This window comes from Thalassophryne amazonica, chromosome 2 (assembly GCF_902500255.1).
Source record: "Thalassophryne amazonica chromosome 2, fThaAma1.1, whole genome shotgun sequence".
Lineage (NCBI taxonomy): Eukaryota > Metazoa > Chordata > Actinopteri > Batrachoidiformes > Batrachoididae > Thalassophryne > Thalassophryne amazonica.
This window is the reverse complement of record NC_047104.1, coordinates 129,197,819-129,217,184: the sequence shown is the minus strand read 5'-3', so window position 1 is coordinate 129,217,184 and position 19,366 is coordinate 129,197,819. Positions and strand designations below refer to the sequence as shown.

General features: G+C 42.3%; 1 protein-coding gene across 2 annotated transcripts in view; it reads right to left on the bottom strand.

Moving 5' to 3' along the window:
• Nucleotides 1–5,319, bottom strand: part of wdhd1 (WD repeat and HMG-box DNA binding protein 1) — a 104,217-nt gene extending 98,898 nt beyond the window's left edge. For both annotated transcript variants that reach the window (XM_034193164.1, XM_034193165.1), the window contains exons 1-2: nucleotides 5,137–5,319; nucleotides 819–928 (exon numbers count right to left, since the gene is read on the bottom strand). In XM_034193164.1, the coding sequence (XP_034049055.1) occupies nucleotides 819–905 (87 nt within the window). In that variant the 5' untranslated portion in view covers nucleotides 906–928; nucleotides 5,137–5,319. The remainder of the gene's footprint in view (nucleotides 1–818; nucleotides 929–5,136) is intronic.
• Between the last annotated feature and the right edge of the window lie 14,047 nt (nucleotides 5,320–19,366).

Sequence of the window (19,366 nt, the reverse complement as noted above, 5' to 3'; positions counted from 1 at the left end):
AAATAAAATGTGCATGTTTTTATGTTGTGGTGAATTTGCTGAAAACATATTTGACCAGTTGCCTGCAGCCTCAGTCACAGCAGGTAAAACAGTGGTTGCACTAATTTGATCCAAATTAGCACAACTGTGTGCAATCATCTTGCGATCACATTGCAACCACAAATCCCTGAAATGGGCCTGTCAAAAATGACAGACTGTTATGGCCGTCAAACAGCACAACTGACTATGGGTGGCCGCAGGTCTGGTTGACGGCAAATCATCTGCTATTGGTGTGCAAGTGCATGAGGCCAAGGCTGCATTTACATGCAGACATAGGGCGGCATGGTGGATTGGCGGTTAGCACTGGTGACTGACACTAAGATGATCGTGGGATCGATTCCCGGCCTTTCTGTGTGGAGTTTGCATGTTCTCCCCGTGTCTGCATGGGTTTCCTCTGACAATCAAAAACATGCTTATTTAGGGTCTGCTCCTTTCTCTGCCCCTGACCAAGGCAGCAGCTCTACATCTGATGTTGATCCTCAGGTGCTGGACTGTGGCTGCCCACTGCTCCCAGTGGTTAGATTGTGTCCAACTGTAATTAGGATGGGTTAAATGCGGAAGACAAGTTTTGACAATAAAGCTTCTATTCTATTCAAACAGTAGAATAGAATACATAGTTTTTTTATTGACTTTAATGTCTTTTCAAAAGACACTATGAAATAGCAATAGAAAACCTGACATTTTTTTAATCAAGTGTTTGACTTACTTTTTGTGTGTTTTATACTAATCAGTGTGAGTCGAGTCGGCGTTAATGTGCCAGAAAGCAACAGACGGCCAACCTTGAGTGCGGAGAGTAGACTTTTCCCCAACGTTGATGGATTTTGGGTCATCATCATCCAGACTCTCCCATATACGAACATCTCCATCACTTCCACAGGTTACAATGAATCTGAAGAAAATGAGACTGCAGTCAGATTTATTTCTTCACACAAATAAAGTTATAAATGGGCTAAATTAATCTTTTTAGAGTGTAAAGTAATAAGCCTTAATTGAAGCTAAGCAGTGCGGCATCTGGTTAGTACTTGGATGGGAGACCTCTTTGGAAAGCCAGCAGCTCTGTTTGTGTTTCACCGGGTAAAAGTGGAGTTGCGTCAGGAAGGGCATCTGGCGTAAACCTTTCGCCAAATACCAATGCGGATCTGCCTGTATCTGCTGGGGCGACCCCGAACAAACGGGAGCAGTGGAAATGACACACACGTTAAATGTAAAATTGTAACAAGAAGTCTCTAATCCAGATTTTAACTTTGAAGAAACAGATTTGAAAATTAAAATGGTAATAATAATAAATAAATAAATAATATAATAAAATATTATTAATAATTGGTGCAACACCAGAATCCAGCACCAGCATCGGTCTACCCCTCCATTCAGGAAGAATTTCGTGTGAAAAGCCCTGGACCCTCTGACGGGTGAAAGAGGTATGTAACAGAAATACACTCCAAATGCTTTATTTTTGTCTTAGATTTTTTAAAATAGAAATAAAAATAAACCCTCTACACAATAATGTAGAGAATGCATACTCTCCCATGTCTCCAAATTGACAGTGATCCTTTTGCAGGTACTTAATGTATTGTCACATTTTTAAAATTTGCATAAAGGGGCAGAGCATGCAACTCCTCCTCAAACTCGGAAAAAAACCATGACATAATACTATCACTGTCCAAAAAGTGAAAAATACTGTGAGATTAATTTTTTGTCATAGCACCCTCCCCTAGTTGCTAGGCAACTGAGTAATTTTCACAACTGAAGCCATCCAGTTTTTGTGGGATTAATACAACACCTGATGAACAATGAATGTAATTCAACTGCATATGATCATTTATAGGTCATGGCTACGTTATGTGAAAATTTTGTATTTGTAACTTTCATGGTCTATGAAAAAATCAAGTAAAACGTGTCCAAAACTGTCTGGAGTGTTAACGCTTTTCACGTGACATTAGGAATAGACTTGAATTTTGAAAGTATGCCACAGGAACATCCGTGTTTCAATTCACTTTTTGATTTTTTTTGTCTGTTTGTTTGTTTAAAAGAAGACAACTATATTGGAATATTGTATGTGGTGGTTAGAAAATATGTTGATGTCGTGCTTTATGAAGTAACCCTCTGTTGTCTAGAGTGTAACACCTTATTTCAGCAGCGTTTGGTACCTGCTCATAGAAGTCAGTAGCATCAACCTCATTGCTGCGAAGCACAATGAAACATTATTCTCGTGTCTGGAGTGTCACACATAAATCGGTATAATATAAAACAAAATATGAACTATTTGTCACACCATGGAGTCATTATTCTGAAAACTGCCCAGCTGAGATCATCAGGTTTACAGCCTTGTTCTGATACAGGAAGCATGCAGTATCTTTCCAGAAATGGCTATATCTCCTGCAGTGAACATGACTGTATGGGTGATTCTTTAACTACGGGCACTACTGGCCTTGTAAAAGTAATTTCCACCACACCATTGCCTTACAATATAAAGCGCCTTGGGGCAACTGTTTGTTGTGATTTGGCGCTATATACATGTGCTCTGATGTCACTGTTTATCTCCATAGAAACTATCCAAACAATCTTTCATACAAACTGTTTAAAGGGACATTACAGTGTTTGTGGTGGAAATTACGGCAATAGTGTGGGACAACTACATTTTGTTTAAAAAAATCACAACAGTTGTATGACATTGAATACCCCAATTATGTTTTGATTATTTTACTGATATTTTATTCAGAGATATTTTAAAACATTAGAAAAAAACGTTTCTTTACCATTCATTTTTATCATTGAAGATCAAAAGTCTGGGTGTGGGACAAGCACAAAACGGCAATATTTGCATATAATGATGCTGAAAAAAGGTGAAAAAGTCATCATAGACTACTAGAACAAATTTCTTAACACACTTTCATTGTAAAGATAACTATAAAACTGTGAAATTTCCCCTTTTTTCTGTTTTTCATACAATATGATCAAAGGACATAATAAGTGCCCGTAGTCTAAGCCGTATGCGTGAATACAACTTTACAGCCACTTAAACACAATGCATTTCATAAAATTAAAAACCTGCAATCTTGTGTTGTGCTGTGCTGGATTCCAATTTATGACAGTAAAGTATACACTTGACAAGTGTGTTAAACTACACGATGACCCCACAAACTGTTTCCAGTCACCTACTGACAAAGTCGATCTGCATCCTAGAAAACACTTCAGCATATGCACGTTTATTTTTCAAGGATACAAAATGCTGCTGCTTATCTTTCAAGAAACACTTCCAGACATAGCATATTACACCTGTACTTTACTCACTCCACTGACTTCCAGTTCATATTAAAATTGAATTTTAAGATTTTAATGTTAGTTTTTACAGCTACATTAATGGCCTTGCACCATCCTACTTGTCTGAAATTTTAACTCTCCGCACTGACAGCAGGGCATTACAGGCATCTCGTCAACTTCGCTTAGAAGTTCCGAGGTTAAAATATAAACTCTAGGGTGAGCGTGCTTTTGCGATAGTTGGCCCCAGACTGTGGAACAAGTTACTCCTATTTTTTGCACTATTTCTGACCTTGCACTTTTTAAATCAAAGCTCAAGACTTATTTAAACTGTTTAAATGTTTTGTTTTTATGTGCACCTTTATTTCTATTGTATGTTTGTTTTATTTTTGTTAATTCTTGCACTTTTTAAATCAAAGCTCAAGACTTATTTAAACTGTTTAAATGTTTTGTTTTTATGTGCACCTTTATTTCTATTGTATGTTTGTTTTATTTTTGTTAATTCTTGCACTTTTTAAATCAAAGCTCAAGACTTATTTAAACTGTTTAAATGTTTTGTTTTTATGTGCACCTTTATTTCTATTGTATGTTTGTTTTATTTTTGTTAATTCTTGTTCTTTGATATTACTGTAAAGCACTTTGGACATTGTCTGGCTCTTGTAAAGGGATGTATAAATAAATGCTGACTAGTGCGTTGCCTGTGTGGATCCACAGGCTCTAGATTGGGTAGTGTTTATAAAATTGCTAGGTGATATTTTCAAGGGTAATAATAAATTCTGCAAACTTTCTATAATGATTTGGAATGGTGTGTGAGTCCAGAATGTAATTATCAACATCCACTGTTTACTGTTGTTACATAATATCCATAATTTCTCCAAAAATATTAACATTAATAACAATTCCAGCATACCAAATGGAAAATGTCAGCTCTCCCCAGTTTTGAAGGTATACACACACAGGCACGCGCACACACACACACCCTATACAGAGTCCACTTGGCTCGTAATATATAGATGATTTACTGCCCCCTGCTAGAATGCTGTGATTCCAGAATGTAATTATCAACAACCATTGATCACTGTTGTTAGCAAATATCCGTAGTTTCTCCAAAAATATTACACCTGTCAACTTTCTGGTTTCAAGGCATTCATCATTAACTCAAAATACATAAGCATGCCAAACAGCAAATGTCAGCTCTCCCTAGTTTGTCCGTAATCAAAGTTATACACACAAACGCATACACGTACACAGAGGCCACTTGGCTCTCAACGACTAGCCTTACATTATAGCCCCATACAACAACCACACAACCTTGACAAAGCACAGAGAAATACTAAAGCTTTTAACAACAGGCTAATTGTCAAAATCGTTGCCACTGTGTTTGTGTTGTATGGGGATGTAGTGCACAGCTGAGTAGTCAATATGATCATGGCCTCCAGAAAAAAAAATATATATATACACATATATGTTGGGAAATTATATAAAATAAGTGCAGCATAACATTTTAGATGAACCAAAAACAAAATGTTACTGGAATGTTGTGACTAAAGCGACTTGGAGCAAAGTGTGTATGAAAAGTGGAGAAAAATGCACTTGTCAAATGAATGTTTTTGAATCCCCGAGTTCAAATTCAGCTCAACAAAAGTTTGCAAAAGTTCATTACAGGACTTTTGAGGTAAGTAGATGTAATGTCCTCTGTGAATGTGACATCTGCGATAGATACAATTCAGTCTGAGAAACCAGGAGGGACATAACACCGGTGGACTGGGCCATAGTCAAACCAGAGATGAGTAACTGAGGCTGATTTTGTGGAAGTTATCGTTGTAGTGTGTGACAGACCTGCCGGTGTCATCGAAGCAGACATCAGTGTGTCCCTCAGAGTGTCCGTAACGCATCGGCTTCCTCTCACAGGGCATTTTAACGAATCCAGCAGACTGACGACACACAAGAAACAAAAATACACGTCACCATGTGACACACAACACCAGAGTCCCCACGGCTACTAGCGCAGGAGCTAACTGAACGCTAAGTTCAAGGAGACAAAGTTTACAGCAGTCACGTGTATCTCAGACTAAAGAATATACTTCAGGAAGAAGCTCTAATTTGAAAAGAGAGAGGGAAAAAAAAACCCAACCTACTACTTCAGACAGACGCTGTTCACACTTCTCCTAACTCCCGCGCTGCATTGAAAACAAGGAAGCTCTGCATTAAAACTCCCGCCACCTACGTCATGACGCAGTAGCACGTTCTCCCGCTGTAGACCCGCCCACATTTTGCTTTTCATTAGCTTTACCCGCCCCTACCCTGTGGCCTAGCAACTGTGACGGCTGCGTGTGACAAACTAGCTAAGCATAAATAAGTACTGAAAAGTGAATTATACACTACAAGTTATTATGCTCACTTGTAAACATTTCTTATTGTGGAGACTGAGATTGTTTTTTGTTTGTTTGTTGGTTTTTAAATAGAGCATGCAAATCAGGCGTGGGCCCCTGTAGATATGGACAAATTAAAGAAAGTGCAAATAAGGGCAGCAAAGCTGGTGAAATCCATAAAAGATGTGCCGTATGAGGACACAGCTACCGGAATATAGACAGAATTTCATCTGATTGCTTTTTTATGACAGCCACAACTACACAACAAGAGGTCACTCTCAAAAACTATACAAGAAACAGCACAACACAAACTAATTTATCATTAAAAAAGAATCATAAAAAATAATCTTAATTTATTGAACAGCCTACCTGAACATGTCATTGAATTGGGTGATGTGCACCCGTACAAATGTCATCTACATTGAACTGACTTGAACTTTAATTTACCAACCATTTTGTTTTGGGGGAAAAAATGAGTGATGACTCTTTTGATAAAAAATTTCCCTCCAGACAGATTTACCACACAGTACCATACTGTTTGTATTTCGTAAAGATGGATGGAAATGAAGTCCAAGACATAATCAGTGAATTAGAAATGTCCATATCTACTGACTTGTGTAAAGAAAACTGGCTGTAAAAGTGATGATTTACTGTAAATCCTTCAAAGAGTGCCATCTTTTAAAAAAAAGAACACAAAAGAACTCAGCTTGGTGCAAACTTGGCACTAGGTATAAACTGGGACTAACCCTAACCAGCACCCTGCTCAGAGTGCCACTCTCATTGGACCGACATCTCTGCTATTTTAGCATTGTGGGATAGCTTGTGCCCACACATTGAGCTCGCTGGACTACTTTCGCCACCCTGCTCAGCGTGCCGCTCTCGTTTTCTGCAACAACACACAGAATGTCTCTTCCCAGATAGATATCTTTCAGTGCAGCTTCTTTTTGTGACTTTAACACAAAGTTAACACCCAAGTCTTCATCGCCAAACTGTAAATGGTCATCAAACATTCCAATCGTATCTTTCTGAACTCTCCGCATCAAACTCCATCATGTCAATGTTTACAATATGCTTGAGCAATAACAGGTGAAGTTGCTCATAAACTTTAAGTTTCTTAAATATTTATTACGGCCACTCTTAAAACTTCAGTTATCTTTAGAATTTTATTACTAGTAAATTTTAGAATTGATTTAGATGAGATATACTCCTTATCTCACAGGAATATATCACAATTATCTGGGAACTACTTTTTGCGCAGGAATTCATCAAGGACGTCGGCCGCGGGCACAGAATACCCAGAAACTGGAAAGTTGTTCGGCCATAACGAGAGTGTCCACTTTTAGCCTGCTAAGCTAGTGGCGCTCGTGAGAGTGTGCCCTAACCAGCTGTCCCAGACTGAACGGTCCACCCCTAAAAATTGTCCGCCTTTTGCATCTGCACGTGTCATGTCAGACCATAGCAGCACATCTGAGACAGAGTTGTCATGCCTGGCCCTGATCGGGGCTTTAATTACGTTTTTCCTCCTTTCTTTTCATCACCATCTGTCCCAGCTTTGTTTTATTAGTTATTTATCATGTGTTTGTTCTATTCCATTTTGCTTTGTCACTTTGTTTCTTTTCATACTTCAGCCATCATCCAGTTCCATTCTCGTTTTGTTCTGCCAGATTGTGTTTACATTATTGATCATTGTTTATCACTTGTTTATTTTGCTTTTCTTATTTGTGTTATCAGTTATGCTTTATGGCTGGTTTTGCTTTCTGTTTTCATGTAGTTTGTTTTTCTTGTAGCTCGTTCACCATCTTGTTTTCCTACTTTAGTTTTGCTATAGTATTTATGCTCCTGATCAGTTCTCATGTCATGCCTAGTCCTTGGTTATATGTTATTCTGTCCTCAGTCTCTACTTTACCTTTGTTCATAGTTCTCTGTTTCCCTCACACCCCTCCGAGTATGTTCCCACTCCACAGCACTCCACCTGCTATTGTCTTTGTCTCACACTTTGATTTTCACTCTCACTCTTGGCATCTGCTCTCGCTTCTCTATATCCTACATCACTTCACTTTGTGCACTCTCTTCCTCCCCATCTTGCACAGTGTTTACTCTTTGTTCACTAGCCACGCCCCCTTTCCATATTGTTCCTCACATGCACCTCGTTAACACCACCTGTCCCGTTTCACATCAATTAGTCCTCCATCATTTAAACCCTCACAGTCTCACATCCCTTGCCAGTTTGTTGTCGCTTCTTGCACACATCCCAGCCTTTGTTCTCAGTCCTGTTTTTTGCCAAGCCATGTACCGATTATTGCTCTGTTCTCCTTGACCACACCTTTTGCCTCAACTTTGATTACTGTGTTTGCTCCTGCCTTGACCCCTGCTTGATCATGACTGCATTTTTGTCCGACTCCAGTTGTACCTCTGCTCCACTGCTTGACCACCTGTGCACTGAACCAAAGCCTGAAATAAAGACCATGATTTTTCTTACTCCTATGCCGAGTCTGCTTTGTGGGTCCAGTCGCTACAGTTGCCAGATAGCCGCCCGGCCTGACAGGAGTCTCTTCACCCAAAGCAATCAAATAGATTAATGGGCTTATTAACCATCAGATGACAAGAAATAAAATAGAATGTTCCATTGGATGGGAGCTTCTTCCGTTCACAGATGGTTCTTGGGAAAATCCGCAACATTATGTTCAAATGATTATGAACATAATCATTACTGTTCACATGGCCTTTGGAACCCGGCCATGCTCAAATTAGAACTTGTCCAAGATACACACATTTTGGAAGTCCAGCTCAAATTTCCTAATATATAAAGTTATCATGGCCACAAGAAAGTGTGAGTGACACACGGATGGAGTGTATTTCTACATTCCGCTTCTGGACTTATGACTGGTGGGGCATAATAAGATTTCCATGAAAAGCATGAAACCATACATAACAAACCAGCCACTTCACTCAAGCGTAGAAACGTGTACTGTTGATGTATGATGGGCAAGTCAGAAAAATCCATTTATTTCATTTCCCCCTTGAGAACCCATATAATGAATATACTCAACTTCATATTCACACTTAGGGAAGATACTTTTTATTGTGCAAAGAGGGTGAATGACAGATGAATGAGATGAAAATCGGTCAGGAGGAAATAGTCTTTCGGATGTCCTTATCGCTTCACTTTGCTGTGCTTGGCATTTGGATGTGTCCTTTCCAGAGAGATGGAGGAATTTCTTCACAAAGTAGGTTTTCCAAATCATTAGCTTGTCTATCTGTGGCACAGCTGCAACACATCCTGACGTCTGTCGCATCATTAAATCAATGTTCAGATGGCAAACCCTGCCAAAAATGAACATTACACACAATGGAATATTTGTCACAGAGGCGTATTTATCAGTGTGAGACACTGCATGTATTGATTAATATTCTGCTCTTTAATCTTTGTGTCAAAATGGTACACACTCCATTCCAACAAGTACACAAATAAAAAAAAAACCAAAACAAAAACCTTTTATAACATTTTATTGTGTTTTCAGCTTCAGTCAGCTGGACAAGCAACAGCAGTCACTGATCTGTGATCAGTGGCAATGTGCTGCCCCCTGGTGGCTATCGATAAAAGCAGAGCCATCAAACGAACTCATTTTTGCGGACCCCAAAGAATGACGCAGTTTTAGGGCATCATCAAACAAAATAAAAATAAAAAATAAAATAAAAATTCCTAAGCAATACAAAATCTCTCCAACACTACTTTTAAAATCTAAGCTTTGTAATGAAGCTGAGAACTGTTGGGAAGGTGTCGTAGCACGGACCCACAACAGGGGGCGCAAATGAACGGACAATGAGTAAGCCAAAAGGTAACAATTTAATGTTGTGACAATACACAACTAAATATACAGAAATTGCAAAGTCAATTAACACCAGGTGACGTGTGGGCAGGCTCGAAGATAGAAGACCCCGACGAGAGAGAGGCCGCGTCCCACACGGCCTCCACCACCAACGGTCTGAAGAACACCGGAGCCGCCAAGTCCCGAGTCCCCAGGTGACCTCTGTCTTCGGCTGTCGAACCTGGTACTGCTGGCAAAAGCAGAGACAAGATGAATGAGTGTAAGTCCTTACACTCAGTGGTCTATAGTCTGTACACAGTCAGGAGGAGGACCTCCACCTCCGAATCACACACTCGTGCAGCTCCTTGTGTAACCACTTATCTGTAGCGCAGTCGTCGTCGTCACGCCACACGCCAATTCCCCAGATAAGGGCGAACACCACAGGATACCGGCTGCAACAGAAGTTCAGAATCCACTCAATGATATGATCAGCAGAGAAGTACCTCTCGGTAGTCGATTTCTCGGCGGGGAGGTGGAGTTGCAGTCCGGCTTAAGTATTAGTGTAGATGAGTGACAGCTGGTGTGATGAGTGACAGCTGTCACTTCCTCTGGGTCTGGCGCCCTCTCGTGCTTGGAGCCCGCACTCCAAGCAGGGCGCCTCTGGTGGTGGTGGGCCAGCAGTACCTCCTCTTCAGCGGCCCACACAACAGAGACAGTCATGCCTGTATTTATTATGATGCCATTATCTCAAGATCATGAGTTAATTACTGACCCTGACCTTGAGATAAGAAAGCTTGTTTTCTCACGACCAAAGGCTCATTTATCAGTGATACTGCAATAGCAAAGCTCGTGAGGTCAAAAAATAGATTTTATTTTTTTATGTTTATCTTTACAAGCATTCAAAACATCTATTTAATTTCATAAGAATTTACAAAAAGGGAAGTGAATTTTAAATATTGCCTTCTAGTATGTAATTCTAAACATTCGATACCTGCAGAGTACACAAAAAGTCTTCAGATGAAAGACATCAGAGTGGATCTACATCGTGCGCCTGCCAAACACCCCAAAATAAATATACAAGTAAATATACATTATTCTGTAATGATGTTTTTGACTATGAATGACTTTATTATAAAATAATTCAGACCAATCAATCACAAATATGTTGCTGATCAATATATGCTTTTGATCATCTATCTTGGCTTCTTGGTTAAGATATCCATGTTTTCCTTGACCCTTGATCTTTGACCAAAGTATATTTTGGTCTCTGAAAAAAGAATAGTTGAACCAACTAAATGAATTGTTTCAGTTGGTAACATTTAAATGAATTAAGTTGTTTGAACTTAAGTTTGTAAGTAGAATTGATCTAACTGCTAACTTAAGTTCAAACAACTTAATTCATTTAGATGTTAGCAATTGAAACAGCTTTTTAAGTTGGTTCTTTTTTCAGTATACCCAAAAATGTAATCACCTCTAGATGTCTATCTACTAAGGATTGAAGGAAGCCATTTTGATTTACACACACACACCAGTGAAAAGTACAACCCTCCTATCACCACGTGACCAAACACACATGGTAAAATACAAGGCCTAATGAACTTGCAGTTTTCTGTCAGATGTTTTGCCCGCTGATGCAGCCTTCTCAATTATCGGCAGCAGGTGGCATTTTCAGCGGAGACTACAGACAGTGATCAGTAGAAAACCTACTGCACAAAGTCACACTTTTGCTAACCCTGTTCTTAAAGATCTCGTGACAGAGGGACGCACACTCTTGTTAGTTTGATGACAGCGTGTCATTTGGCGTCTTATCAAGTTGGATGTAGGTGATTACATCATAATCCAATGGAGACACGCACATCTAAAACACATAAAAGGCGTGCAGGACCAAAAAAATAGAGTAAAAACCAAATGATCCGCACAGCCACAGCGCTCCCAGACAAAAAAAAAAAAATTATTTAAAAGAAAATAAGTGTAATGTTTCGGGCGGGGCCCTGTGGCTCTGCGAATCGTTTGTTTTTTCTTGGCGATTACATCATATACATATGTTATTATACGGCCATTTTCATATGAAGCCAGAAGTGTGTGTCGCTTGTATGATTCTTTAATGTGAAATGGATTTTGGTGTGTGAATGACAGAGCAACACGGAAAGACTTCATGAGCACAGCTGCAGCACGTGAAAGTGTGTCAATAAAATGAAGCCACCTTTTTGTTTTCTTCACATTTTTTTCTTTAGCTAACGTGGTGGTGATGGTAGCCCGACAACAGGCCTGGTTATGAATTGGGCCGGATACTGGCTTCAATTTTGGAGTGAGATTCCCCCTCCAAACAACCAATAGGAGAGCAGCACTCGCGCCACACCCCTAAACTTGCTCAAGTGAGGCTGTCCAACACTGACGTCAGTTGCCTCGCCTGCCAACCAATCACAAGCTAGGAGAGAGAGGCTAGTATCTGGCCCAATTCAGGGCTGGTTGTTAGGCTATGGTGATGGGCTCCCAGCCATGCTCAACAGCATTGTAAGCAATGTCTTTGAAGTCTCCTCTGCTGGATGAACTTGGTAAATGCACTCAAAAAAATAACTGCTCAGTGAACATAAAAAATTTATGTAAAGTGATTCCACCCAAGTAAAATGCGGTTACCTAGCCAGAAACAATTTTGCTGAGTGACCTAAGTGTAAATTTGTTGGGTCAACATGATAATATGTTATGTGTCGGACGCGGGCGGAGAACCGACCAGCGTTTGACAGGACCCAGTATAAAATAAGCAGAGCACTGGTACAAAGGATAACAGAATTTAATAACATAAAGTGAGTGCTGAATAATAACAAATGAGTGCGCGGTCTGGCGAGGTGGAATAACGGTGCACTCCCATGGTTCTCCAAACGTCGATCTCATCCATCTGGTCACAAGGTCGAGTCTCTGGCAAATACACACTGTGTACTCCAGACTTAAATGCAACCATGCCCCAATCCAATCAAAGATGCACCACAGCTGTGAGTCCTGACGAGCTGCACATGACAAGCTTCAGGTGATCAGGGTTGAGGTCCTGATAACTCAGCCACACAGCCACTCAGTCCTGAAGCATGCCACCTGGAAGGAAAAACAAAAGACAGAGAACAGAAGACAGAAACAAAAGGCAGCCAGGCACCCCAGCATACAACAGCACCCACACCCTCACGGGAAGCCTCCCGGCGACCACACAAACCCTGGCCCAGGAAAAAACACCCCCCTCCAGGGACCATGCTGGAAACAGTATCTGCATCATCTTCCAATGAATCTTCATTTAACAGAACTGTTGACGTCTTCACCTCTGACTGCATCTTTGCCTTGTTATGTCATTCAATTGCACAGGTGTGGCCAGGAGTCTTGAACCTGTGCGGTCAGCCTTTGTTCCGACCATGTTTAAAGTCTGTGTAGTCATAAACAATAAAAGACATAACACAAACACCAAATCACCCCCCCCCCCCCCCCCCCCACCCATGAGGACCGTCCCATCAAACCCGGGAGAGGAGACAAGAAAAACACAACCCAAACTTAAGCTTGCAAACAAAAAACGCTAACCCCCCCGGAGCCATGTAGGACCAAACACCCCCCAGAGGACATCCCGCCACTCCAGGAGTAAGAACCACAGCCGACGGTCCCTCTGGGATCCAAAGTCACCCACGGGGACTCCCAGCACCTCCCAGAGGACCATTCCATCAAATCCCAGGAGACGCTCCCCCTCATGCCTAACAGACCCAGCCCCGGCCGTCTATGGCTAGATGGACCCACAGCCCTTTCCCCCCCAGAGGACACCACAGTCACACCTGAGGGCGGAAACTGGGGGGAAAAACAAAAGAAAAAAAAAACCATACAAACAAACAACCCAAGCCCACCCCCTCGGCGCAGTGGAAACTGGAAGTACGTCCAGTGTCACCAACCACGACTATACCCCAGAAGTCAAACCGGGAGAGTGGAAGCAGCGGTAATGGCAGACGTGCAACCAAAACGGCGGCCCACCCCTCCGACTTCCAAACCAGCCACCAGCTGCGGGGTTATATTCCACTGCCCCAAACCTCAGCTACGCCAACTGGCATATGGCTCAAAGGCGCGCTGAAGCCGGAGGTGGAACAGGGAATCAACAAAAAAAACCACACCCCGAACCCCCCCCCCCCTTCCCGGGTGCAGAGGTTATCTGGGAAACGCCCAGCATAACCAAACTGCACCACTCCAGCTACGCCGACAACCTACGGCTCACACGGCTGGAGCCAGAGGAGAAGAGAGGGCACAACAAAAACAACAAAAAAAACAAAGAAAAAACAACCCAATTACCCCCCCATCACCCCCAGAGGACCGTCCCATCAAACCTGGGAGGTGAAACCAAAAGAAATAAAAGAAAGACTAACAGACTACATAAGGTTACCTGAGTCCTGTCTATACTCCAGACAGCCTGCAACGTCACGACCCCAGAACACTAATAGTGTAGAAAATCCCACACAAAACCAACTCAAAAAACACCCACAAAAAATGAACCAACACAAACTAACAAGTGACCCATACCGTTAAGCTCAAACAAATGGAACACACCTGCTCCACCTCAAGAGCAACAACGGTAATGTGACTCAATCACCAACAGGGGGAGCCAAAGGGCTAAAAATAAAAAACCCCTTTGGTAACCGAGAAAACAACTCACGCTGCTTTCCCTGTGCGCAGCTACGTGTAACACACAACCAAAATGTGCTTCAACTAAATTACGCCGGAGCTGACACAACAGACGCAGTAGCTATCTTCACCCGGGGAAACGGGGCTACAACTGTAACACAGGAAGCACAGCGACCCGTGCCACAGAACTCCGCCGTGCGCATTCACCCATTAAAGACACACTCATGCAGCTCCCGTTTTATCTCTTATCTGGTCGAAGTGTGACGCGAAGCCGTCGCTATTCACACTCCACAACAACCCACGGATAAGGCAACAACACAGGAACACGGCTGCAAGAGAGCTCAAATCACTATTAAATAATGGGTTCTCCAACACGCACCATCCGGGCGGAGAGCACCCGCAACTGGTCCGGATAACCTCTGACGTCTGCTGCCGCCTTCCCGGCACAGTACCGCCTCTGCTACCGCTGGGTCCGTGATGTATTGGCCAGAGACTACTGTTATGTGTCGGACCTAGCCAGAAACAATTTTGCTGAGTGACCTAAGTGTAAATTTGTTGGGTCAACATGATAAATGTGTTATGTGTCAGACGCGGGCGGAGAACCGACCAGCATTTGACAGGACCCAGTATAAAATAAGCAGAGCACGGTACAAAGGATAACAGAATTTAATAACATAACAGTGAGTGCTGAATAATAACAAATGAGTGCGCGGTCTGGCGAGGTGGAATAACGGTGCGCTCCCAGCAGCACAAACAGTCCGGAGCCAGAACAGTTCGGACCCAAGGACCCCGCCGACACCCCCCAGGTGGCCGCGACCAACCGAGTCTGTGAAAGAGGAAACCATCATGTGAGTCCACCACTCCACACACAGAGAGACCACTCAAAGGTGTACATGAACAGCAAACACTTCCTGGCTTAATCACCAATCAGCTTCCCACCCTGCAGGCATGGAACACCCAGTTCAATTCTCCACTGCAGTGGAAGCTGATTAAACGACTAACATAACAGCTCAATATAATGGTGTGAGGGACACCACATTTACTGACTGTACTCATGTTAGTCACAAAACCTAAAGTACCTCAGGAAGTGTGCTGACGAGCGTGAGACCTCACCCCCTCCTCTTTCACAGACCATGGCATCAAACCTGGTACGGTCTCTGCGTCCATGATGATGAGATGGTTCTCCAAACGTCGATCTCACCCATCTGGTCACAAGGTCAAGTCTCTGGCAAATACACACTGTGTACTCCAGACTTAAATGCAACCATGCCCCAATCCATAAAGATGCACCACAGCTGTGAGTCCTGACGAGCTGCACATGACAAGCTTCAGGTGATCAGGGTGAGGTCCTGATAACTCAGCCACACAGCCACTCAGTCCTGAACGCATGCCACCTGGAAGGAAAAACAAAAGACAGAGAACAGAACACAGAAACAAAAGGCAGCCAGGCACCCCAGCCATACAACAAAATGTGTGTTACTGTTACCTAATTGTTACGAAGGAGAGAGCATATTTCACCCATATTGGCCTCTCTTCATTGCTTCCTGTTAATTCTAGAATAGAATTTAAAATTCTTCTTCTTACTTATAAGGTTTTGAATAATCAGGTCCCATCTTATCTTAGGGACCTCATAGTACCATATCACCCCAATAGAGTGCTTCGCTCTCAGACTGCAGGCTTACTTGTAGTTCCTAGGGTTTTTAAGAGTAGAATGGGAGCCCCAACCAGTCCCAGCAGAAGACTGCCCCTCCCTGAGCCTGGTTCTGCTGGAGGTTTCTTCAGGTTAAAAGGGAGTTTTTCCTTCCCACTGTCACCATGTGCTTGCTCACAGGGGGTTGTTTTGACCGTTGGGGTTTTTCCATAATTATTGTATGGCTTTGCCTTACAATATAAAGCGCCTTGGGGCAACTGTTTGTTGTGATTTGGCTCTATATAAATAAAATTGATTTGATTTGATTTAATTACCATGGTTCAGGCCAACTACATTTGAAAAGGTAAATGTAGACCAAAATGTAAATTTGTTGGGTCAACATGATGAATGTGTGTTACTGTTACCTAATTTCCATGGTTTAGGCCAACTAAATTTGTAAGGGTAAATGTAACAAAAATAAAATGGAAGTCCCTTCAGCTTTTCCCTTGTTTGTGCTCGGGGTCACCACAGCAAATCTGAGGTGGATCTGCATGTTGAATTGGCACAGGTTTCACACCAGATGCTCTTCCTGATGCATCTCCACATTACATGGAGAAATGTGGCAGGTGTCTGAACCGGGAAACTTTCATACTGAAACCAAGTGCACTAACCACTTGGCCACCACCCCTGCCCTGTAAGTAGTCACAACTACTTTTAAAATAGTACAGTTACATGTCATCTTAAGTTTGCTGTGTTGGATCAGCACAATTTATGCAGATCCACCTTGGATTTGCTGTGGCGACCCCGAGCACAAACAAGCGAGTAGCCAAAGGGACTTAATGTTTTTTTTTTTTTTTTTACATTTACTCTTACAAATGTAGTTGGCCTGACCCATGGTAATTAAGTAATAGTAATGCAAATTCATCATGTTGACCCAACAAATTTAATTTCAATTTATTTTCATTTACATAGCACCAAATCACAACAAGGTTGCCTCAAGGCACTTCACACAAGTAAGGTCTAACCTTACCAACCCCCAGAGCAACAGTGGTAAAGAAAAATTCCCTCTGAGGAAGAAACCTCAAGCAGACCAGACTCAAAGGGGTGACCCTCTGCTTTGGCCATGCTACCGACACAAATTACCAAAAAATTCACAAAACAAACATACAGGAAATGTTGCCGGTGCACAGGACAGTTTCTGGAACAGATACCACACCCATCTCTGGATGGAGCCGCACCTCAAACAGGGAGAAAAAAAACAAAGCAGAATCAAACATCAGAAAGATAAATACAGTGTAATTTGTCAGCATTAAGCAATGAGAAAAACAGAAGAAATACTAAGGTGATCACTGGCCACTAGCCCTAAGCTTCAATAAAGACCCAGAATTTAGATAAAGTTGTGGCCATGGCCTGCTCCATGTTGTATGGCTGGGGTGCCTGGCTGCCTTTTGTTTCTGTCTTCTGTTCTCTGTCTTTTGTTTTTCCTTCCAGGTGGTATGCGTTCAGGACTGAGTGGATGTGTGGCTGAGTTATTAGGACCTCACCCTGATCACCTGAAGCTTGTCATGTGCAGCTCGTCAGGACTCACAGCTGTGGTGCATCTTTATGGATTGGGGCATGGTTGCATTTAAGTCTGGAGTACACAGTGTGTATTTGCCAGAGACTCGATCTTGTGACCAGATGGGTGAGATCGACGTTTGGAGAACCATCTCATCATCATGGACGCAGAGACCGTACCAGGTTTGATGCCATGGTCTGTGAAAGAGGAGGGGGTGAGGTCTCACGCTCGTCAGCACACTTCCTGAGGTACTTTAGGTTTTGTGACTAACATGAGTACAGTCAGTAAATGTGGTGTCCCTCACACCTTATTATATTGAGCTGTTATGTTAGTCGTTTAATCAGCTTCCACTGCAGTGGAGAATTGAACTGGGTGTTCCATGCCTGCAGGGTGGGAAGCTGATTGGTGATTAAGCCAGGAAGTGTTTGCTGTATATGTACACCTTTGAGTGGTCTCTCTGTGTGTGGAGTGGTGGACTCACATGATGGTTTCTTCTTTTACAGACTCGGTTGGTCGCGGCCACCTGGGGGGTGTCGGCGGGGTCCTTGGATCCGAACTGTTCTGGCTCCGGACCGTTTGTGCTGCTGGGAATGCACCGTCTTTCCACCTCGCCAGACCGCGCACTTATTTGTTCTGCACATCACTGTTATGTTATTAAATTCTGTTATCCTTTGTACCGTGCTCTGCTTATTTTATACTGGGTCTTACTTCAAACGCTGGTCGGTTTTCCGCCTGCGTCAGACACATAACACTCCATTTCCTAATAAAATGAATTAAAAGAGTAAAAAGCATAGAAACTGTCACGGTTTTGGCCGGCTTGAGGCGTGGATTCAGTTTTTCCCTCTTTCGTTTTCCCTTCACGCACCCCAGCTTTGATTTATTAGTTCTTTGTTTTCATCATGGTTTATTCTCTATTATGTTTTACGTTGTCACTTTTATTTGTTACTTTTTATTCCTTAGCCATTGTCCAGTTCTGTTCTAGTTCTGTTCAGCCGGTTTGCGTTTTCATTGTTTATCATTTAGCTTTCATCTGTTTATTTTTGCTGTTCAATAGAGCGCTTCGCTCTCAGACTGCAGGCTTACTTGTAGTTCCTAGGGTTTGTAAGAGTAGAATGGGAGGCAGAGCCTTCAGCCTTCAGGCTCTTCTCCTGTGGAACCAGCTCCCAATTCGGATCAGGGAGACAGACACCCTCTCTACTTTTAAGATTAGGCTTAAAACTTTCCTTTTTGCTAAAGCTTATAGTTAGGGCTGGATCGGGTGACCCTGAACCATCCCTTAGTTATGCTGCTATAGACTTAGACTGCTGGGGGGTTGCCATGATGCACTGAGTGTTTCTTTCTCTTTTTGCTCTGTATGCACCACTCTGCATTTAATCATTAGTGATTGATCTCTGCTCCCCTCCACAGCATGTCTTTTTCCTGGTTCTCTCCCTCAGCCCCAACCAGTTCCAGCAGAAGACTGCCCCTCCCTGAGCCTGGTTCTGCTGGAGGTTTCTTCCTGTTAAAAGGGAGTTTTTCCTTCCCACTGTCGCCAAGTGCTTGCTCACAGGGCGTCGTTTTGACCTTTGGGGTTTTTACGTAATTATTGTATGGCCTTGCCTTACAATATAAAGCGCCTTGGGGCAACTGTTTGTTGTGATTTGGCGCTATATAAATAAAATTGAATTGAATTGAATTCTCATTTCTGTTGTTTTCTGTTGTACTTTTATATCAGGTTTTGCTTTCTGTTTATTAGTCAGTTCCTGTTTAGTTTTGCTTTAGTATTGATTTCCTATTTATGATCAGTTCTCATGTAGTTTCTTTTTGTTATGCTCATGTCTGATTTTAGTAGTATTATATTCTGTTTTAGCTCTGTTCATTATTCCATTATTTCTCACACCCATCTTATTATGTTCACTCCATGCCCTGCACCTGCCATTATGTCTTTGTCCCTCACTTTGATTCAGTCTGTGTAGTATTTCCATTCACTCACACTCTTAGCACTTGTTCACGCATCTTTGTGTCTTACCTCACTCCACCTTGTGCTGTCCCTACTCACCTTCTTGCACCATGCATTATCTTT